This window comes from Gouania willdenowi, chromosome 14, assembly GCF_900634775.1.
Source record: "Gouania willdenowi chromosome 14, fGouWil2.1, whole genome shotgun sequence".
Classification (NCBI taxonomy): domain Eukaryota; kingdom Metazoa; phylum Chordata; class Actinopteri; order Blenniiformes; family Gobiesocidae; genus Gouania; species Gouania willdenowi.
Genome location: NC_041057.1, coordinates 7,401,708 through 7,426,434, shown reverse-complemented (window position 1 = coordinate 7,426,434; position 24,727 = coordinate 7,401,708). Strand labels below are relative to the sequence as shown.

The 24,727-nt window shown below is 34.1% G+C and overlaps 1 protein-coding gene across 4 annotated transcripts; it reads right to left on the bottom strand.

The window, feature by feature from the left end:
* Positions 1-828: 828 nt before the first annotated feature.
* On the bottom strand, positions 829-21,129 carry arfip2b (ADP-ribosylation factor interacting protein 2b). 4 transcript variants are annotated; one of them, XM_028466463.1, is made up of 9 exons: positions 20,803-21,127; positions 17,772-17,882; positions 13,485-13,541; positions 11,172-11,280; positions 8,631-8,746; positions 5,608-5,829; positions 5,377-5,534; positions 5,050-5,224; positions 829-4,214 (listed from the first exon to the last, which is right to left on the bottom strand). In XM_028466463.1, exons 2-9 carry the CDS (start codon positions 17,871-17,873, stop codon positions 4,059-4,061), a joined length of 1,095 nt encoding a protein of 364 aa, XP_028322264.1. In that variant the 5' UTR covers positions 17,874-17,882; positions 20,803-21,127; the 3' UTR covers positions 829-4,058. The 4 variants fall into 4 exon arrangements, with proteins under 4 accessions (XP_028322264.1, XP_028322266.1, XP_028322267.1 ...); XM_028466464.1 differs by having other exon boundaries at positions 4,059-4,214; positions 13,509-13,541; positions 20,803-21,129; XM_028466465.1 differs by lacking the exon at positions 13,485-13,541.
* Between the last annotated feature and the right edge of the window lie 3,598 nt (positions 21,130-24,727).

Genomic DNA, 24,727 nt, shown 5'->3' with positions numbered 1-24,727 from the left:
TTGTAATTAATTGTAAAGAAACTTTATCATTACCTTGCAATAGTACTTATTAACTTGCACATTCTTGCAAACGTATTATCAGTATAGCAAAAGCTGAAAGACTTGTGAAAGACTATTATTTTAAAATAATAATTTCCAATTTATTAAATCTCATGTGTGAATCCAAAAACACTGTCTCATGCACTTCTTGGGATTAGAAAAAAAAAAAAGAAAGAAAATTACAGAATTAAATTAAAGTCAAAATTTTAGGACTAAAGTTTGAATTTTCAGAATAAAGTTTTAAGATTAAAGAAAGGACATTGAGGAGACTACTATTTTTCAGTTTCTATATTCAAACATGCAATAACAGCAATAGTTGTGAAAAACATAATTACATATATTACAAATCTAATGAAAAATTAGTATATCATCAAAAAAATTAGAAATCATTCATTAGTACCATTAACTCAATTAATTGCACTACAATTAAATTTTTACAAAATGTCAAATATTTGTAATGCTCTTTCTACGTCATCATAACCTCTAGAATGTGGTAGCATAGTTTTATCTGAAAATAAAATGACAATAAAGTCACAGAAAGACTGAATATTTTTTTAATAAACATACTGCAGCAGTTGTTTTGGCTAACCAATAATAGCATCAAAGTCATCAAAGAGCTAACATCAAAGAGAGCTAAAAGAAAGAATTTTTTATTTATTTTTTTATTATTGAATGTTTTTTGACTGGGAAAAAAAACAAAAACAAAAAAAAAAAACTGATGAAATTGGGATGGATTTTTCACTGCATTGTGAAAATAAAAAACGGACGGACATAAAAATGGAAGCAGAGCATTTGAAAGTGTGTACTTTAATGTTCCCTCGCTGTGTGCTGGGACATTTCAGGTCAGAGTGAGGAATGAAAGAACTATTATCACATCAATCCATGATACAGCTTTGATGTCAATGGTAAATACATGATGTGCAATCATTCATGCAGAACAATAAACCAGCTCAGCCTAGAAAAACATTGATTGTACACAAATAAAACATTCTTTCATAAATATTGATTCTCTCTCTTCTAAAAGTGACCCAAACACACATCACTCGTCCTCTTTATTAAGCTTACAATGAACGGAATTGAACATCAAAGTCTATTGCCGACTATTCTGATGCCGCGGTTGTAAATTTCAATCGAACAAATCTCGGAAAGAAAAGTCACATTTTGTTATTAATATTGCTTCAAGTTGTTCACATATCACAATTTATCCAGTGGAACATGGAAAGCAAAGTTAAGTGTTTTTTCTGTTCTAACCAAATTCCCTACTTTCACATGCTGGAGAAAAATCTGAAGAAAAGTGATCGGTTTTCTGGTTTGATTGATTGATGTTTGTTTTCAGGACTGAATCAATAAAACTAACTTTACCACCTGAATAAGACTGTTGAGATAATCCAAACCACACATAAAGCAAACATCTGCAGCAGTACTTTGGATGACTCCGTCCATGCAAAATCAGGAAAAAAATAAACAATAAATCTGGTGAACAGTGAAATAACAGTGAGAAATGGTGGATTAATGGAGTGTCAACTCTCTGCTATTACAGTTTGATTATTTGTTATACAGATTAAATAATATTAAGGATTTGCAGTTGCTTGATCCAGTCTTTTTGGGCTAATTTGACACCTCAGTGATGATATTATATAATAGTAGTGGGAAAAAAAACATATTAACGATACAATACTCCACAATTTTGTGGTACGTATTTTTTTTTCGGTGATAATCTACATTATTCTAATTTTTCTTAGCATGTTTTCATAAGTTAACACTAAATGTAGTGCAGGTAAAACAAATGTTAGACCGGCTGCCTCGTATTTTTTGGAACTACGACCTATCATATGTTGTTTCGAAAAGGGTATGATTAAATGTTTGTTTTTGGATAAGGAAAATGAGCGAATTTAAATCATGTTGATTGTTACAATCCAAAATCCTGAATTTATCACAACACCAAAGTGTTGTGATAATTCAAAGCAAAAGTGTATCGTCCCAGCTCTATTATATAATAGATCTATCTGCGTTTCACAGCATGAAGAACCTAATATATTGACTTAAACTTTTTGCTTTTCTTATAGATAATGGGGCCACAAAAATTCACAATATAGCTCATCACGTATAACCGTCTCCTGACATTATCGAAACACTTTCGGGACAAATTGCTTCAGACGAGGCTTGATGTTTGTCTACTTATAATCCTTAATGTTGTATTCATTCTATTTTTTGTAAAACTGTTCCATTTGTTTGTAATATCATTCTGCAATAAGAACAGTATCTAGACGTAGTTATTGCCAATGTAGTATCGACTCATCCAGTTTTAAACTACAAGTTAATGGCTGGATTTCAAAATAAAAGTTACACTTGCCTATGGATCATTAACTTTAATACATGTAGCAAAATTTACAAATTTGTTTCAGTTCTTGGGAAACATTAAACACATTTAAAATGTATTTCATAACTGTGTTTTGTAAACTTAAACATTCATTTCAAGAAATATGTTAGTTTTTTTTTTTTTCCCCACACCAACCTAAAACATTTACACAGTATTGTTGCACGATACGAATCTTTTATTGATTATCATGAATGATACGAAGAAACTTTGTTGGTTGGTTTAATGGTGACTGAGTAAATGTAAGTAAATTGTCGACTTAAAAACAAAAATATGGTAGTATGCACATAATAACTCAAATAAATACATGTAATTATGTAAATTACATTATATACTTTCACAGGAATTCCACCCCAAATGCAAACAATCACTCATTGTTTTAAACTAAAAATCAAACAAATCATCAAGATGTACAAACTAAATTGTTAGTGACATCACGGTTTTACTTCAGTGATTTACATTTTCAAATGTTAAGCTGATAAATGAAAATGACTAGTGCTTTAAAAAGAAGCTAAAATAAAGTAACAGTGTAAAATATGATCGTCATTAAAATAAAAATAATGGAGAATTGTGCCCTAGAGTTCATTTTAAATGACAATTCAGCCCAAAACAAACACAGATCAGAGTATCTCATGATATACAAACAAAAACACAAATAATAAATTCATTTCTATGGTGTCAATTAGCTTAAATATAGCAATGAATCCAGTCATTTTTGCTGCAAACAAAGAACTCATCATTTCTTCCTCATGAAACCAATGGTTAAACACTTTTTTTTTTCTTTGGGTGCACATATTAAATTAGTCAAAATATAAACCGGAATAACTTCATTACGCTCTGGCTCCGTTCCCCATTTGATTGTTGCACATAAGATCCAGTAAAAATTGCAAAGCATGGTGACCTGCAGACCAATACACGAGCACATATTGCTACAATAACAACACCGTCCTTCACTCTGCATCACAGAACAGACAGATTAACTAAAAAGAATCGCAAAAAAAACCTCAAATTGTGATGTGCCAAGAATTACCAACAGTAATCAATTTAAAGTTGCGCTCAACTTGAAATTAACATTGATTTGAAATGTCTGAACAGTGTTTTCTGTTGCACAGGATCATCATCATCATTTCTGCAGGCCACAAGTTCATAAATAGGAGGAGGCACACACTGGGAGAGAGGTCGAGTCTGCAAGATTAAAACAAGTAAACAAATATATCTTTCTTAGTGGTATTTTCTTTTTTCTTCCTCATCTGTTTCAGTTACTGAGAGGGTGTGGGTGGAGTTGAAGTTAAACTTGGAGTGATGGGAGCACTTGTGGAGTACTATATAGTAGGAAAGTTAGAGAACTAAACAGGAGTGTAGGTGAAAGTAAAAGAAGAGCATTGTTGGGAGGGGGGAGGCACTAAATGGCCCCTGATCTGGTCATAAAACTGGCCACTTCTGTCTCCTGCAGCATAAATCTCACGCACTAAAAACCTGCTATCTAAGAATCTGACTCATCCCCATCAGTCCAGGAATCTTTTCCATACACTTATTTCCATCCTGTGTACGTTTCTGTCTGTAGTGACTCTCTGTAAGTAGAGATTTCAACCATGGATAGTCGAAGGTGGAGCAGCTGGAGGTCCAACCAGAGCTTCCATCCTCACTGCTCCTCCAACCAGGATGGCTTGTCGGCTCCTGGGGGCCTCAACTTAATGTTAAACTGCTTCAGCGTTTGCTCCAGCTGCTGCTGATTGCCAGCAAAATAGGCAGAGATGGCGTTATGGAAGAGCAGAAGCTGTTTGTGCATCACTTTCACCTGCAAGACGGACACAGAATTATAAGAAACATCAATTCATCCAGAGAGAGGAAAAGGCTTCTTCGACGATGGTCATTGTCGTAATAACCAATGAAATAAATGATTATAAAACATTATTAAATGTAATAAATACATTTAAATTAATGTAATAAATGAAAATAAATAAATGAATTAAAATAAATTAAATAAATACATTAAAATAAATTTAATAAATACATTAAAATAAATTTAATAAATACATTAAAATAAATTTAATAAATACATTAAAATAAATGTAATAAATAAATTTAATAAATAAATTAAATAAATTAAAATAAATGTAATAAATACATTAAATAAATAAATCAAAATAAATTTAATACATTTAAATAAAATGTAATAAATTAGAATGATCCACATTTTTTCAAATTGTAAAACAAGCCAGACAAGGCTCTCCATTCAAAGTTCCAAAGGCATGGCAAAGCAAATTTATTTTTATAGCGCATTTCACACACAAATCAATTAATGAGTTTTACGTGATTAGTGCAAAACATTTAACAGTATAAAAACCAATAAGAACATTTAAAACCAGCAGTAAAAGCTTTAAATCAACAATAATTTGATACAAATCTCTGAAATATGAAAAACAAAAAAAACAAGCAAATAGAATTTGGGCATTTATTAACGCGGTCTTTTTTTTAACAGTAAAAGAAAAAAACAATTTAGGTAAAAGAGAAATCAAATAAATCAGCAATAATCAAAAATTGAGTCAATAAGTGTTAATAATTCAATCAAGACTTAATAATAATCGGAATCCAATCGGGAAATTGGACTCATTAACCATCGTAATACTAACCTTATTCTCCTCCAAGAACTTCAGTTTAATGATGACGTCCGAGCGAAAGCGTTCATACTTTTCTTTATGAACTTGGTACTGTTGCTGAGCAGCTTCTATGCGCGCCATGGCAACAGCATCTCTGGGACCCAAACTTAGCTCCTCCAGATCTGTCCGATAGGCATCAAACTCCAACCTTCACATAACGAGAAGATGGAAAAACCCAAAATCCACAACAAATGAGACTGAAAAACACTGATTAAATTCATCACCAAAGCTAATGAGTTCATTAAATTTTAATAAACAGATTTAAATACTGGTTTAGCTTCTTAGACTCTGTAAGCTAACCTTGCATTCTCATACAACTTGATGGTCATCAGTGTGTCCTCCATAGTCTTGTTAACTAATGTGTTGATGCTGGACACAAAGAAGTTAATGGCACCAAGTAAGGTCTCCCCATTTTTGCACAGCAACTTCTGAGTCTCTGCATTGAAGCCGAACTCATCCTGGAAAGAAAAATATCTGTTACCAAACCAGACTAAATTATTCAACTAATGACATGAAAAGATTAAGTCTCACCCGCAACTCTGGAGATTTCTGACTGAGGTCGGCGAAGGTGTCCCCGAGTGCGTGCTGCGTCTGCACCATGTTGTAGAAATGGTTGGTTAGAGCTCGGGCCAACTGCAGCACGCTCTCGTATTTCCTCTTTGTGTCTCTGAGCAGCTCAATCTGAGCCTCCAGCTCCAGGTCCACAGTCCTGGAGCCTCGACCGAAACGCTCTGAGATCATTTGCTTCGTACACTGACGAGATGAGAGAAATCACAACAAAGACATTTACTGAACAATGCAATCGTTTCCAGGACAGAGCCAGACAGGACATGACGGAGCAGCTTTAGGGAGTACGGAAGCTGATTAGGGTCAGTTTTGATGGAGGAAATAATTTTGGGGAAATGAAGAATAAAGCAGAAATCTTGTGGATTCATTCAAAATTTCAGATATAAAGTATAATGTTGAGATTAAAGTCAAAATTTCAAAACTCAAAATACAATATCGTTCCAAACTTGACTGGTTTTTCCTTCTAAACCCCTGCTTTCTCTTGACCTGCCAATAGGAGGGAACTTTGAAAAATGCCTTGATTATGGGCGGGGCTCCTGGATAGGGTTGTGTATTGCCTGGCATCTGGTGATACATAGGTCACGATACGATGCGATATATCCCGATATTAAAGTATAAGGCGATTATTGCAATTTTTAAATATATGACTTAAGAAACAACTAATCTGTAAATGTGTACACCTTCATGAGAACATTATGTATGAAATATATTTTATTGCCATATTTTACACTCAAGACATTGGCTTTAAAATTCCTTGTGCCAACAACTTAAAATAAAAAAATAACAAAATCTGACTGTGGCTTTTAAACCAACTTTGACTTTAGTGCAACTTAACTGAGGTATATGTCTAGAACAACAAATAAATGCTGAAAGTTAGAACTTTCTTTTTAGATTTTATTGAATCGATCTGAGAATCGTGCAACGTAATATCACAATATATCAATTTTTTCCAACACCCCTATTCCGGGAGCAGTTAAGACTAAGGATGTAAAAATTTACTCAACTCCCGATACGATTCGATTCACGATACTGGGTTCACGATACAATTTTCTCACGATTTATTTTACAAAATGGGAATGTAGACAAAAAATCCTTCATTTTTTGGGGGAAAAAAAAAAATAGAAAATACTGTAGTATTTTCCTTTTATATTTAATTGTCAAAAGAATCCCTTGATAAACTATTCAAAACAATGAAATTTAACTAAAAATAAATCTTGAATGAAATAAATAAATAATACAAATGAAGAAGAAGCTTATTAATTTAAATTCTGGTTCTATAGTAAACAATGCAAAACTGCATAATAGTTCCTTTTCTTTTTAAAAGTGCAACTGAAAATGTATTTTGTGCCTTAACAATTGTATCGTTATTGTATTGTATTTACGTCAGATATTTGTTTCGACCAGCAGAGGGTGCTGGTAACCCAGTGGTCGGTTGGCATACAGATATCCTTGCAGTGAAGAAGAGAAGCTATGCTAGCAGACAGAGCAAATAGAAAAACGTGACTTTTACAGATATTCACGTAATATTACAGATATTCTTTCGGTGCTTAAGGGGTAAGGAATCATTTATGAACATGTTTAAGAGTAGATGGCGGCCAGAAAGAAAGTAATAGCAGATTCCACCAGCCGCGTAGACTTTTAGACAAGGATAAATATATAGTGCTCTCTGCTGTTTCAAAAAAGTATTGCGATTAAATTTTCAGAGCATCGATGCAAATTGTGATACCTATGAATCGATGATCGCCTTACGATTAATTGTTACATCCCTAGTTAAGACATGTCCAGTCTACACTATAAAATCTCCAAAGAACAATCTATGCTCTGTTAACTAGCTACTCAATACACCTCTCTATTCACTCTTCTCTCAATCACCACAGATAGTGGGGCTAACAGTGCTCGTTCATGGATCTCAGCCAATAGCAAAAATCAATTGTAATAGCTGGGTTTCAACCCATAGAGGGCAGTCACTCTAAATACCCACATACATTTGCATTTAGCAGATGAAAGTGGTTTTGGGGTTTAGATACTCTTTAATGAGGACATGACGGAGCAGTTTTTAGGAGTATACGGTCGTGCATTAGGGACAATTTTGATGGAGAAAATAATTCAGGGCAAATAAAGAATAAAGTTGAAATTCCGAGATTAAAGTTTAATCTTTAGAAATAACCTCAAAATATAATATTGTGATAAAAGTCAAATGTAGGGAATTGAATTCTCCACCTCTTCCAAACTTGACTGGTTTTTCCTTCTGAATAGATTCAATTTTTGCCAATATCTCTTCAAAGTCCTTAAAGACATTACGCCATGTTTATGAGCTAAAAACGAAAGAATCTCTTTGTTTTAAAATATAGTTTAACGCATTAATCAATACACAACATTATGTAAATAGCCACGATCTGCTGCTTGTTGTCATATAGACCCTTTCCAAAAAATTAGAATATCATGGAAAAGTTGTTTATTTTCCATAATTCCATTCAAAAAGTAAAACTTTCATAGATTATAAATTCGTTATATTCATTAAACGATTTCAAGTATTTATTTGTTTATTTTTACATAATTTGGGCTTTCAGCTCATAAAACCAATGAAAACAGGATTTTAAAAAAATTAGAATACTGTGAAGAAATCAGCTTTTACTTTTCAGTTATTGCAGAAAAAAAAAAGAGGAGAAGAAGGACTGGACTGTTGGCCAGTGGTCCAAGGTCATCTTTTCTGATGAAAGCAAAGTGTGCCTTTCATTCAGGAATCAAGGGTTTATAGGAAAACGGGTGAGGAACAGAATCCAAACTGCTTGAGGTCCAGTGTGAAATATCCAGTCAGTCATGATTTGGGGTGCAATGTTCTGTTCTGTTCCTCACCCTCAACCCAAAATTATTTTTTCTATCAAAATTGTCCCTATTCTGCTCCCGTAAGGGAGGAATACAAAAAACTAAGAGCATCTTTCCATCATCAGGATTCCTGGGTGAATGTCACATGACCTTATAAGTACCTTATAAGTGTTGAGTCCCCATTTCCTCACGGTTTCCAGTTTTTCCACAGCGACACCACGAGTCGTTTCTTCTGCCGTCATAGATGAGCTACTGATGCTGTGGTGCATGTTGGAGCCTAACCAAAGAAGAACGCAACCAGACACATGGTTAATGAGAACATTGTCCAAAATAAAACTAAACAATGACCATGTTTTATCAAAAACAGCCCAAAACGGTATTTGAAGAATCCTACGTAGGTAAGGTAAGGTTTCTAAAATCTAAAACTAAGGCCATTACCGCTAACCCTTACAACACCTGAAAAGTTGCATTAAGAGTCAAAGCTGATTGTTAGCACAAAGAATAAGAAGGAAAGTGTAAAAATGAGATGAGTGACAGCCTCCCTCCCTCCCCCGCTCTCTCCCCAGTACCTCGATGATTATGTGATTGACTTGTTATTTGGCAGATGGCAGAACTGCTACTTCGCCTGGCCTTCATACGCAGGTCTGTGATGTAGATGGTGGTGAGAGGAGGGGGGGTTGTGAAGGGATGAATTTAGCCATGAGTCAGGGCAGGATAAGGGAGTGGTATTTTACGCCAAAGTAATAGTTTGGGATTTTAAATGATTGGTGAAGCGTGAATTATTCAAAAAGACAGATGAAGCATGCCAAAATGGGATGATAACGTAGGAGGAAGGAGAGGAGGAAAGAAGACAAACACGTAGGAGGGAGACGTAAACCAGAGAAAGACAAAGTTTAGTGCATGACAGTCAATAACAATGAGCCCCAATGAGTGAGAATGACAAGAAAACAGAAGCAGAAAATTGTAGAAACAGGGTTCCAATTGATATCAACCAAATTAAACGTCAGCATCTGAATTTGGTAAAAATGGTTTATAAAATGCAACTATAATATTATATAAAATACTTTGCTAGAAAAACATTATGAAATAAGTTTAAATAATATAATATTCAACCAAAAACAATGTTGAAGAACAAAGTAAACAACAAAATGCCAGAAAAAAAAAAAAAAAGAGAACAGATCCGTGCCCTTCGCTCCACTGCAGAGAGAGAGTAAAAATCATACCAAAAACATGATTTTACTCTTGCCCAACGATTCCCAAACTAATAAAAACTCATACAGCATGTTTTATACATTAAAAAAAAAAAAAAAACATTTCTTCAATTTGAAAATATAAAAAAACCACAATTCTACACAAATGAAAAACTGTCACATGACTTTTAGCATTTAGGCTTTTCTATCTTGCAGAACCACAAACAAATACAGTTTGCAGTAAACTTTCAAATAATTTTTTTTTATTGTTTTGTACTTGAAGGATTTTTTTTTGTAATTGGAGACATGCTATATTTGAGTTATGGGTATGTTTCTTATTTGCAAAACACAATGCATTATTTTGTGACCATCTTTGTGAGTTGTTGGGCATAAGTAAAACATGTTTTGTGTGTTTAAAACATGATTTTCACTTCATAAAAAAACACATCCCAAGTATCTTTTTAATAATAGTATTTAATACGTAGTGTTTGATTTCTCCAGCACAAATCATGATTGACAGCAATACTTTGAAAAAACAATAATTCTGGGCAGATTATTGACTTTACATGATAGATGTAATTCCTCCTCTACATAAATAAGTATAGAGTTATTAAAAATCCCATTTTGAAAATATACTCCCCCTTAAAAAGAGTAATTTTAGTTTCAGCCACCTAATCCTGTCACTGGGATCCTTTTGTTAAACTCAGCATTGTAGCACACAGCAGGTCCTGAGGGACACAGAGCAGAGATGCAGCTTTAAATTAAATAAAATAAAAAAAAAACACAACCTTGTGAGGATGTAAAAGCAACATCACAGTGTAGTGTTTTAAATCCGTCACTGAGGGACATACTAAAAATAATAGAAGGGACAATTTGTTGGAAAAAAGTAAATAAAATAAGATTTGTATCTTGGTGTTATTATTATTACTATTGTTACTTAATGTATAAGGCTAATTCTGTAACTGTCAGCAACACTATTCTGAAGATATAATTAAGATTTTTGTTCACTAACTCCATCACGTACAGTATGTACAGTAATATCTACATGAATAAAATCTAGCTAAACCATTAAAAGAAGATATACATGTAGAGTGCAACTTCATTTTAATCTGATTTATAATTTATTAAGTACATATACTTCTGAAGAACAAAAACAAATAAAAACCAGTTGTGGAGATGAGTGCACTGACTAGTGTGATCTACTGGACAAACAGTATTAGGTTTATTAACTAAAATGTTTTAGGCACTGGTTGTAGCTCTGATGAATGGAGACTGTCCCAAATTCACAAGTTTAGAAACTTCTTCAAGAAATATATTTTGAATCCATGGTGTAATAACAATACTATTAAATATATAGGCCACAATCAGTGAGATTTGTCACAAATTAGTGACATTTAATGATAATCCCGCAGCAAATCCAATCAAAACTAATATAATGAGCCACCTACCGATACTAGGAGAAACAATGAAATATGATTGTACTCAGGTGACTATGTGAACAACTGACGCTACCTTTGATTGAGCTGGTAGGAATGATTCCATCTGCTGTTCCTCCGTAGCCTCCTGATACGATGCTGGTCTCGTTCAGGTTCGGACCTGACACCATGACCTGCTGCAGGTCCTGGAAAGCGGTCCACACACACACACACACGCACGCGCACACACACACACAAAAAGGAAGGACAGAGGGGTTTCGGGGTTGGATGAGGGTTGGGTAGTTATGTTTAAGATTCAGATAGAAACCTTAAAAAAGTGAAAAACAAAAAGAAGAAGGAAAGTTACAAAGCTAAAGATCTTTGAAAAATCATGGATTTTAACTTGGATAAAATGACTGCAATGGTTAAATGTGTATGAAACTACTTCACTACCATTATATTTTGCACAAGGAAACAATAAATACAACTTAAAAAGCCGTACAATCAAATATTCAAATGTCCATATATAGCAGTGTGTAATGTAGAATATTACAAATCCAAAGATGGGTAGTCAGTAAATTTCGGGGGGACAATGTCACATAAAAAATATAAATAAAAATATTAAATTAATCACTTTAGGAGTCTTTATGCCAGTGTTTTTCAACCATGGGATCGCCTGAAGTGTCTAGTAATTGATAAAAAAAATAATTACCGATTGGAAATATATTTGAAAATGTTTAATTATTATCCTTTTTAAAATGAAAGCAATCTCAATTAAACAACTGTATTCTATACTTGCACTTATTCCAATATAAATCAAGTTCAAATAAAATGTTTATAAGAAAGAAAGAGAAAAAGCAAGAACATTTTTAAAAAAATAAGTCAAATGCAATATAAAAATATCTAGAAGAATAAAAAAAAGTCTTTGGGGTCACCAGAAATTTGTGATATCAAAATGGGGACATGATCCCAAAAAAGGGTTGGAAACCACTGCTTTATAATCATAAAAAGCTGCTGAGCATAGAAGACATTTCCTTTGTATAAACAAACACTGACACTTACAAAAATGATAAACCTTATTTGTTTTGTCCAGTTTAAATTTCTCAAGTTGTGGCAGCCCGCAGAACAAACCTGACACTCCTCCTGGAGTGTTGGAATAAAATGGCACCGCTATTTTAAAAAGTGACAACTATTGACACGTACCAAGACAAGCCACACAAATTCACTGCAACACCACAGCATTAGTACGACAGGTTGGGATTTATAAACCTGGGCATAATTAAGACAATAAAAGCCCATTTAGACACATCAGAGTGCACACACAGTTATAATTCAAACTAAACTAGCCACCGAGGACGACACAAGCTAATTACTAATGACTAGGGCTGGGCGATAAATTGAGTTTTATATTTTGTTATTTTCGTTTTAGGAGTCGCTGCTTCTTCTACTTCTCAGAAGAGCATGAAAAGAACAGTTAGATTATCACTGAGTCTAAACAAGCCACAATAAAGAACTCACTCACATGTGCTGTCCCTTAGAGACAAAAAAGACTAAAGTGGCACATATTGTGCAGCTGTTTGTTAATAAATGTCCCAGTCCCATTGCGTTTAACCCTTTTGTGTATTTTGTTGTACTATGTATTTTTGTTGTTCTTTTGTGTATTTTTCATGTCTTCCTGAGTCATTTTTGTGTATTTTTTGGTATGTATGTTGTTCTTAGATTTTTATTGTCCCATTGTGTATTTTTTCTCCTTTTGTTGTCCTTTTATGTATCTCCGCTGTCCCATTGTGCATTTTTTCCTCTTTCTGTGTCCTTTTGTTTTTTTTTTTTGCATATTTCTCTGTTTATTTGTAAGTTTTTGTAGGTTTCCTTTGTGTATTTTTGTTGTCCCATTGTGCATTTCTTTCTCATTGTGTGTAAGTAAGCATTTGTGTTGGTCTTGTGTATTCTTCTGTTAATTTGTGTTTTTGTAGTAATTTTTTGCTGTAATTTTGTGCATTTACTTTTGGGGCCGCTAGTTGCCCACGTTTATGATGCACTCACAAGATACATTTTATATATATATATATATGTGATGTTAATTTAACCCCTGGTTAAACTTTATTTGAATTCAAATTATTGAGATTTATATCGTATATAGCCATTTTGAGAAAAAATATAAAAATATGAATGTTGGTCCATATCGCCCAGCCCTAGCTAATGACAGATTGTTGAAGTGTTAAATATGCTTGAGAGACGTCACCTAGTTACTGTTAGTAGGAGCCGCACAGTGAGGACTGCTCAGTGGTTTGCCAGGACAAAAACAGCGATGCAGGGTGATGAATTGCCTCTAAAGTCAAACCGCTGAGCAGCACTGCACACTGAGCACAGCCACAAAGATACACGCAAATACACAAATGGCCTTGCTCACCCTGTTTCCTCTGGAGCTCCCTACCTTCTCATCTAAGCTCCACTGCAGCTTTGCAGCCTGCACAGACATGGAAGGGGGAGGAAGGTGGGGGGGGGTGTCAGCAAACAATACGACGACAATAAAACAACAACAACAACAACAGAAACAAACAGAAAAAAGAAAGAAAAAACGGTCCATGACTGAAATCATGAGGCTGTCAATGGAAAAAAGTAAAATAAAAGTGTCGATCAAAGACATAATGAAAAGCAGGGAAATATGATAATTTACAACATGTGTCGCACTCATGGCCCGGGGGCCAAATCCGGCCTTTCGGAGCATCCAATTCGACCCACAAAAATGACAAAGAATACATTGTGTAAATGAAACTCAGCAATATTTGCAGGGGCTCACAGTTTTTCCAGTGGCCATTTTTAATGTTAAACAGTTGAAAAAACTCAAAATTCTTACAAAACTCTTAAATCTTCCTCAAATTATGACAATGTTATTCTAAATTTAACAGAAATTGGACACAAAATCTAAGAAATTAAAAGTGACGTTCCTGTTGGGACTGATATCTATCACTTATTGCCTGGATTATGTCAGTTTCTTACATATTTTGTATTTTATGTACATGTACAAGTGCAAACTAGGGCCCAATAACGTATGAAATATGTGGCCCACAGCTTCGTATTTGGCTCCTGAACTAAAATGAGTTTGACTCCCCTTTCATATAATTTTCACAAATTTTAGATTTCATACTATTGTTTAGATAACAAGACATTCAAATAAAAACTGCATGAAATAAGTTATCGACACGTCGTGAAAATGACACATAATGTGAACTTTAAGACGATAAATTAAAAGTAAATTTTAACTGAGGAAAAGTATTCAAATACAAATTGACTCACACCCGTGTAAAAATACATGCCATTATTAACGTGTTGACAAGTGATGCGTAATAGGTCGATAAAGGTATCCTCCACTGTTTTTACAAATGTCCTTACTAGAAGATCTATGCCTAACAAAACACATTATTATGCACAATATTTGTTTCATTTCCTTTTAATAAATGGGACTTTCACTACTTTACAGTTTTAAAGCCTGTATTTTGCCATCTTGAAATCATGTGATTGATGACATCACACGGCCCCATATGCCTGTAAACATCCCATTGTTTTCTATTGGAGTGAAGTATTCAGCCTGATTTTTAGATCATTTAGCAGGTTTTTCCGTCAAAATGATAACTTGTGCTGCTTTTGGTTGGGGAAGTAATAGTCCGTTAGGAGAGCTCTCCTTCTCTGCTTCATTGTCTACTACAAAATCACAGAGTTGGAAATGTCACAGATTTCACAACTGTTTTTATCCTCTTTTGGCAAAAAAAAGCATCTTTAACTTTTGCTGATTATTCAGAGCAACCAAAAGCAGCACAAATTGAAAAACCTGCTAAATTATCCAAGTAGTCCCATTTTTAATCGGCAATTAAATGAATGCGGTGCATAATAATGTGTTTTGTTAGGTATATGCTGTATCTTCTACAGTACATTTCAAAGATTTTAGGCCAAACTTGTAAAAACAGTGGAGGATCCTTTTAAGACAAATGCATTCAGGCAGGACAAAAATTGTAATGACTTGATCAACTCTGAAACACAATCATCATCTTAAAAAAAACAAAAACAAATGTAGAACAAGCAAAACAAAAAATAACAAAACATTTTGCATAAGAAGACAAAAAAATAATCTGGATCTAGAGGACATCTACCATCCTCGCTCTGTTTCTGCTTCCTGCTGTGGCATCTGCTCATCATGGGTAGAAAGCTGACGCAGGCACTGAACCCTCCTTGGATAATTTGTTTACACTCAGAGAGGAAACTTCACTTCGTTATACAATCGCGTGACAGATTTAAGATAAGTGTGGTACGGTTCTCGCACAGAGCTGCTAAATACGGTATTTCTAATGTATTCTTTTGTTCTGTATATACGTAATATTGCAGTAACTCTTGTCTGTCACCGTCCTGCTGCAGTGTCTGAAACCAGACTCCTGGTGCTCTCTGACCTGCCAACATTCACGTCTAAGATCACAAGCGACACCGTCATGCAAATACATGGTCTAACACAGCAAATGGTTTCCGAAGGTTCTCGCTCAAGGACAAAGACGGGGCCAGTTACACATTAACCATTGAGTTGCTATGACAACTGGTTAATATCCAGAACTTGACAGTGAAGCCGACCCCTTTTCATGCATAAACAGTAACACACACACACACACGCACACTAGATGTTCAAACAGTGGCTTCACTGTGCACAGTGTGCAGGCACAAGTATCTATTTACTACTCGAGGAGCCAGATAGTTTGGTGAGCAAATAAGATAAACCTCCGCTTCCTCCAGGATCTCCAGTGTGTTTGTCCAACGAGGTGTGCCGTTCCAAACTGGAACACCAACAACCAGTTACAAACTGCTCTGCAATTCCACCTGAATCTGGAACAGTCCGTGATGGACTAGGGTTGGGGTAAATTAGTAATGTACTGTAATTGTGGAATTGGTAATATTGTAAAAAAGAAAATAAAAACATATGTTTCTGTTGTAATTGGATTTCAGATTGACTTTGTATTAGTATTTGGCATGGAAATCCTATAAAAACTGTCATTTACAATGTAATTAAACGCAAAACTGGGGGAACCACGTTATGGTTCTATGGCTTACACATATGCACGTTTACCTGTCAGTTCTTTTGATAATCATTTAATTTAAATTTTATTTAAATTGGGGGGGGGGGGGGGGGGGGGGGGGGGTTATTGCATACTGACGCCCACATCAAAAATATTCATACCAATATGTTCATGTATAAGGAAGCCTAACAAGGTAACCAAGAGATGAGAAACCGTTAAATTATAGATATGTTTTTTTGTATTTTATAGCTGATTTAAGACATAACTGACCCGTTATAAGAGATGCTAACAGGGGGCTAACACAAGAGGAAGGACACATTTTATGGGGTTATTTATTAAACGCTCAGTAATTGTGATTATTTGTAATTAAGAACATAATTGTAATCGACTTTTGAGGGGGAAAATAATCATTGTAATTAAAATTTTATTTATAATTGGAAAAAATGCCAGTCAATGTAATAGTAATTGAACATTGATAATTGAAGACTGTAATTGATCCCAACCCTGGACTAGTGTCTTTTATGTCTGAATGCTGTGGTAAGCTGTGATAGCAGACCTCATTATAGGTCAACATTTACCTTTGATCTTAACCAAATACAGCAGAAATGTATCAGTGACTGTAAATAAGAAGCTTACAGCAGTTTCCATAGAGACAGCTGGACTAAAACTCCTGATTTCCCAGGTGAATTGCTTTGCCTGGTTCTAGCTGAACAAGCAACACCTCACAGGCCTGTGCATAATTTATATCATGGAAAAACTATTATTCAAAAATAGAAATATATACTGTAGATTTGGCACCATGTTTCTTAACACACGTGAAGATATGGAAAGAGATACTCTTGGCTTAAGAGCTCACAGATAAATGAGGAAAAGTGAATCATTCACACTACTCTTTGAATTGCTAAGAACATTTTTGTCACATTGTACACTACGCAGTGACACTAATTAAAGCCAACAACAAACTAAAATCTATCAACTTTTCTTTGTGTTACAGGGACATGCATTCAGAAGAAAAAAATACCACGAATAAAACTGTAAAAATATACAATAACCCTAAATAATTTATTCTAACAAAGAGCAAAAGCTTTTTGACTTTGGAGAACAACTAAAGTTGGTTTAGCATCTAAATCACTTGAGTCTAATAAAATGAGAAAAATAAAGGTTTTCCATCATTTTGCCTTAACTGAAAGGTAGGGATGTCCTGATACAACTTTTTCACTTCTGATATGAATGCGATATTGCAGCCTTTCATATCGGCCAATACCGATATTGATCCGATACGATATCAGCACGAATCATACATACTTTTACTACTTATTTTGTAGAGTGGAATGTTAGAAAAGGCTTGATCAAGTGATGTTACTCAAACAGAGAACCACAGTCACCTATGGATAGAAGTGCTGGAGTGGAACATTTTATCGGAGAGCTTATATCGGTAATTTTAGAAGCAGTCCGATAAAATCCAATATCCGTTTTCTGACTGATATCGAACCGATATCAATATTGGATCGGGATACATCTACTTAAAGGTGGACAAAAACATGTAGAGTGCATTTGTTTTCTTTGTGGAGCAGCTTTAAATAGCTCTAGAAATTGAACTGTGGACTGTCATACGGGACTGTAGCTCAGATTTAACCCACCTGTTCCAGACTGTCGTCTTCTGCTAGAGTCCCTGTGTCCCCGTTACTGTTGATTGGAATCTCCATAGTTGCAGCTTTACTCATAATGCTGTCTGTCATCATGGGCCAAATCTGCAGATCAGGAAAGGAGGAGAAGTGGAAAATTGTGATGAATTTGAGTGATAATAATGCAGAAGGTGAGGGATAACAGCTCGCTTTAATGAGCAGAGATCAAAGATTAATCATTGGGGGGGAGGCTACATCACACCTATAATGGCCCCAGGCCCCAACGCTAAAGCTCAAAGGTAGAACTACAAACCACAATCTTTACCAGGAGGACGAATAAAACAGCTACTGACCAACCAATGTTAGGATACAACAGATTTTGTTCAGAGTGATCAACTCAAGACCTAATGAAACCTGAATTAGGATTTACATTAGGAAGACGTCAGGATTTATGTTGCTGTGGAAAAAATCCTCAAACAACGGGTTAAAGCAAAAGGTGATTTTTTTCGTACGTTTAAAATGTAAATAACACACGTCACAACTAAGGGTGGTGCGCAAAGTTGCACATTTGCTTTTTACAGTAGGAGGATCCTGGCTTCCTTATCTGTGAACATATCTGTGTGGAGTACATATTTTCCCCTGAGTTCAGTGGGTTTCCTCCAACAAAAACTGAACTGGCGCTGAGCACGTGTGTTTAATTCTCTGCTCTCCGATGAGGTCACTTAACAAACCATTAGATCATATGAACAGCTCACATGCCATGATATCAGTTACCTTAACAGAATTTCTAGAAATCAAATGCATTGAGTGGGACCTTAATGTGATCCGGGCTACATATTAACATTGTTCTGATTCAACTAAAATAATAATTAAACATGAAGATTAATAAACATGAGTACCATAATGAACCCATGTATTCACTGGTAGCTGTACAAAATTGACACAAGTTAAAAGTTGCATGTAACCTAGCCGCACGAAGCATTAAAATGTTTTAATCAGATGAACCCAAAGTATAGGCCTCATTGATCAATAAAGCAAAGTTAATTTGCTTGGGAAAAAAAAAAAGATGTAAAAGGTTGAACTTGCCATTTGAAAGTATCTTCATCTCCACCGTAAACACTGCATTGTGGGAAAATGGGTGTATAAAAGGGTTTTTACTTCATTCTGATATCACGGAGAATACCGGAAACAAACTAAGAAATCACATGAAGAAAGAGGTAAAAACACTTGTATGCATCCGTCTACTGGACTCCACATCCCACAATGCAATGCACAAACATTTTTATAGTACATTTTAATCTGATTAAATATCATTGGGGTAGCAGTTTTAATTAAATATTAGGGATGACTTGCTGGCAAAGAATAATACTGCTTTTATATTTTGTTCAGACCTTCTTTCTTTGTTTTTTTTTTTTTATAAAGTGTTCCATTAGCTTGTCATGCCCAACCTTTCCTAAGGCAGGATGCACCTTTGTTGACTTTAGATTTCAGTAGTAGAAGTTGTGCTTGTCTTGCTCAACAGGCAGTGTCAAGACTAAACAAGAACCGTTTCCTCATTATTTGTCCACAGAAGGATCCGAACTAGCTTAACCCGTCGTGCCACATTTTAACAAAAAATAATGTTAGATATGAAGTTATAACTCCTTAAAGGTGGTTAAATTAATCTTTAATAAGTAACTAAACCCAAAACCACTTTGTATTTGGGTATGAAGTAGTATGCACTGTCCAACTCTTGACATTTTAGATGACATTTTAAAATGTGGCATATTTTGTTGTAAAAATGTAAGAGTGACAGCCTGCCTGTTTAACCTTAAAACTAGATAAAATAGAGACAACAAAATGAATAACTATATTGGTTATTAGGGGGCATGAAATTACCCAAAATATCTTGAATACTTAAGCATTAGACCAGTGTGCACTAGAAGTGTGACGATATCTCGATACTGCGATATTTTTTCCCCCAAAACCTTTTCTGCTTTTTCCCTAACATTTGCAGGTAGGTCTTCACAGAAATGTTGTCACTGTTTGTTGAAGGAACCATTTTGTTACTGGAAAATTGCACTATAATATCATATCGTGAGATTATCGTTATAGTGAGCTTTGTATCGCCTATTGTATCGTGAGGTACCCAGAGGTTCCCACCCCTAGCGTGCGCTGATGCAACAAAATTCCACATCAGTCCAATGTTACTGTATGCAAAAATTATTGCAAATATACATTAAATGCAACCTCCACAATATGTACTACAGATTCAGAAAGTTTTAAAACACATTCTACACAAAAAGGGGACGATTTACAAAATGGCCATCAGCGAAATAAGGCACTCAGAAAATGGTAGGTGTTTGAATTAGGAGTTATACAACAATGCAACATAATATATTCCCACCAAACTACACACAAAATACGTTTAGGCAAGTATTATTCCCAAAACAATAGAAAACCCCAGACATTATCCATGGTATTCAGTGTTCACAACCAGGGCAACATGACTTGTAACACCAGATAATGTGTCTCTTTGCATTGACATTTTAATTCACATGATGGAAATCAAGCAACATTTCACTGACCTCCTGACAACAGTAAAGTGGTATCTAAAAAAACGTGAATTTAATCACATGGAGGGGTTTTTCTATACTTTTACACCATTTTCTAAAAATAACTTAAACTGCAGGTAAACTGTACAGAGTTGAGGCTAAGCTGCTGCTGTGTTAAAGTCCTGGGAGTGAGAACAGGTGCACAATGTATAAACTATGACCTTATTGTGATATAATTAAAAATATATATATTGTAATGATCCCTAAGGCTTTAACAAAATCGTAATGATACTATAAATGGCATCAGATTATGTTAAAAACAAAGCAAATAAAATGACATGTCCTCTATAGTGTAACAGGCCTGTTGTTACTGTGAACAAGCAGCTGTTTGATGACACAGTCCCTAGGTAACATAATAAATAAATAAATAAATAAACAGCGTGACGAACAGCTGTAGAAACGTATTAAAGTGAATAAAACATAGAGTGTGTGTTTTGTCATGTTTGACTTACAGTGAACTGAGTCCCGTAGTGTTTGCTGGATGCTAACGCGCAGGATAATCACAGGCTAACAGCGGAGCATCCCTGCTCACAGTCCGCTACGTTTCACTGCGAAATAAACAGCGGACAAGGAGGAGCTATCCTTCTTCTTCTTCTTCTGCGTCTTTATTTTCAGCCGCAGCAAGGTCGCATCTCATTTAGACGTCCACCTCTGCTCTGACTGCAATTGGCTTTAAACTCCTAGTCGTAAATAATCCTGAAGCCTCTTCTGCTGCTGCTGCTGCACGAAGACAGGAGGAGACTATGGAAGTGACGTGATGGAGGAATTTAATTCTCTGACGCGTTTTCTTCTTCGTCTTCTTCTTTGGTTTTGTCTGGCAGTTTGCACTCTATTATGGCACTAGCGCCACCTTGTGGATATTAGCTCACACAACGATGCCCAGATTCATTTTCTCAATGTCAGCCAGTGGTGAAAGTAATGGATTACAAGTACTCATGTTACTGTAATTGAGTTGCTTATATGAGTACTTGTACTTTTTTTGAGTATATTTATAAATCAGTAATTTATAATAATAATATTATTGACATATAGACACACCAGCTACAATATGAGTACGAATATACAAATAATGGTGCCTTTAGATTTCACATCATAAACTATTATTTATATTTATAAACACATTTCTAACACAACAGCACATAAACTATCTATCTATCTATCTATCTATCTATCTATCTATCTATCTATCTATCTATCTATCTATCTATCTATCTATCTTTACTATCTATCTATCTATCTATCTATCTATCTATCTATCTATCTATCTATCTATCTATCTATCTATCTATCTATCTATCTATCTTTACTATCTATCTATCTATCTATCTATCTATCTATCTATCTATCTATCTATCATCTATCTTTACTATCTATCTATCTATCTATCTATCTATCTATCTATCTATCTATCTATCTATCATCTATCTTTACTATCTATCTATCTATCTATCTATCTATCTATCTATCTATCTATCTATCTATCTATCTATCTATCTATCTATCTATCATCTATCTTTACTATCTATCTATCTATCTATCTATCTATCTATCTATCTATCTATCTATATTCTATCGATCTATCGATCTATCTATCTAGCATAGCTATCTATCTACGATCTATCTATCTATCTATCTTATACTATCTATCTTACTATCTATCTATCTATCTATCTAGTCTATCTATCTATCTATCATCTATCTTTTACTATCTATTCTATCTATTCTATCTATCTATCTATCTATCGTATCTATCTATCTATCTATCTATCTATCTATCTACATCTATCTTTATCTATCTATCTATCTTCTATCTATCTATCTATCTATCTATCTATCTATCTATCTATCTATCTATCTATCTAGTCTATCTATCTATCTATCTATCTATCTTCTATCTATCTATCTATCTATCTATCTATCTATCTATCATCTATCTTTATCTATCTATCTATCTATCTATCTATCTATCTATCTATCTATCTATCTATCTATCTATCTATCTATCTATCTATCTATCTATCTATCTATCTATCTATCTATCTATCTATCTATCTATCTATCTACTGTATCTATCTATCTATCTATCTATCTATCTATCTATCTGTTACATATACAACTAAAGGCATCCATTGTCCTCATGTCACAGATTGTGTTTGTTACTGTAACTGTGTTTTTGGTCCAAATGGTGGACAGTATTTTATTTTACTCCGCAAATATTTGGCATTTGACTCTTGTAAAAACAACAATAATAATAATAAAAAAAAGCTAAAAGGCACATTCATGGCCTTTCCATCACCCCCAACAACAATGAAAACAACTAATCAGTATCATTACTTTTGACATTTTCGCCTCACGCAGAAAGTCTGTTAACCGGCGACAGAGTTTTAGTTTTAGTTTCAGTCTGCATCCAGAACATCTTTGTCACGCACACTTTGAGTGAAAGTTTCTTTTTATTACAAACCATGTCCTCTTGGTGGCGCTATAACTTAAACTTTGATCTGTCAGGATCATTTCTGTGGGGCGACAATACAAAAGAATAATAAAATAGTTACTACAAAAAAAAAATAAAAAAAATAAAATAAAAAAAGCTGTATTTTTCTCCAACTTTCAAAGCAGTTTTAATGTTTGTCTGGTTCTAAGTTGTTCAAATCTGTTGAGAGTAGAACAACAAGGCTGTATTTTATTATAAACTCAACAATTAAAAGATTACCAAAAGCATTTTAATCACAGTCAGACTACACATGTATAATATTCATGTTTCTGCTAAAAAAAAAAGGCATAATTTATGTATGTTTCGTTCACTTACATACAAATATAGTTTCCACTTTTGACATTTTGATTTCCTAACATCAATGTTTTCAACTATCTATCATTTGTATACGTAATCTTCTTCAGGACTGAGGCTCTACAGCATTGTTTTTCAACCTTGAGGTCGTAACCCCATGTGTGGTCGCCTGGAATTAAAATGGGGTCGCCTGAAACGTGATAAAAGTAAATCACTGATTACAGTTACATCTTTTATTTTCTTAATTATTATTCTATTTAAAATAAAATCTAACACTTTATATTAAGGTACTGTAATAATGGTTAATTAATGGGTAATAAGCACAAATTAACAGTTAATAAGATGATTATTATAAATATTTTAAACTGAAATCTTATTCATATTTAATTATATAATCATTATTACAGTACAGTATAAAACATAGTATTTATACATTTGAAAAACATGTGCTTGTGAATGTTAATTTAACACGTTATAAATGCTTAATAACTGTTAATATGTGTGCTTATTAAGCATTATTTAAGTGTTATTACAGTACCTTTATAAACACATAGTCTATTGTTTTTTTTTAAAAAAAAGCATTTATATCATCTCTTAAGTGCTTAATAATTGTTAATCTTCCATCATATAAGTGCTTATTAATGGTCGATCACTCATATAGTCTTTATTATTCTTAATAAGCATCTTATATATCTTACAAATGCTTATTAACTGTTAATTTGTGCTTATTAATCATTAATTAAGAGTACCTTAATAAACACCCACGTAGTCTTTATTATTTTTAATAAGCATTTTACATCATCTTACTGGAGTTTTATCAACTGTTAATTTGTGCTTATTACACATTAGTTAACCATAATTACAGTATCTTAGTATTAAGTATTACCAAATAAAACACATCACAGAATCTCAAGCAACTGTATTCTATACTTTCACTATCTCGAATTAAAATCAAGTTAAAATAAAACGTATAAAATTATCTGAGCGAGTGCATCTTGTCACTGTGTGCACTAATCCGGCTACTAATCAACTGTATTCTATACTTGCACTTTTTCCAATATAAATCTAAATAAAATAAAATGCTTTTTATAAAAGAGAAAAAGTAAGAAAATGTTAAATAAAAAAGTAAAATGCAGTATGAAAAGGGGAGTGCACTAATGCTGAACTCTGTATTTGTTACCAAACAAAATGAATTCTAGAGGAAAGAATGTCTCTGGGGTCGCTAGAAATGTGTGATATAAAAATGGTGGTCACGACCCAAAAAAGGTTGGGAACCACTGCACAACAGCCTTGCCCAGCTTAGCTACACCCTGGACAAATGCTAATAAACACTTTTAAACGTTGGCTGTGAAATTCTACAGTCACATTTAACGTTTCCCAAAAGTCGTTTTCATCGGTTCTGCATGAATGTTAACAAAAACATGAGTTTCTGTCCCGAGGCGTGAGGACATATTGCCCAAAGCTCTGAGTGAGTAAGGTAAATATTACAGATCATTGGTACCCAAGGCTTTTTTTGGGGTTTTTGTTTTTTATGCCGCGTTGTGCTGTTGTTTTTGTAAAAAATATTTGTCGTACACAGCAAAATTAGCACA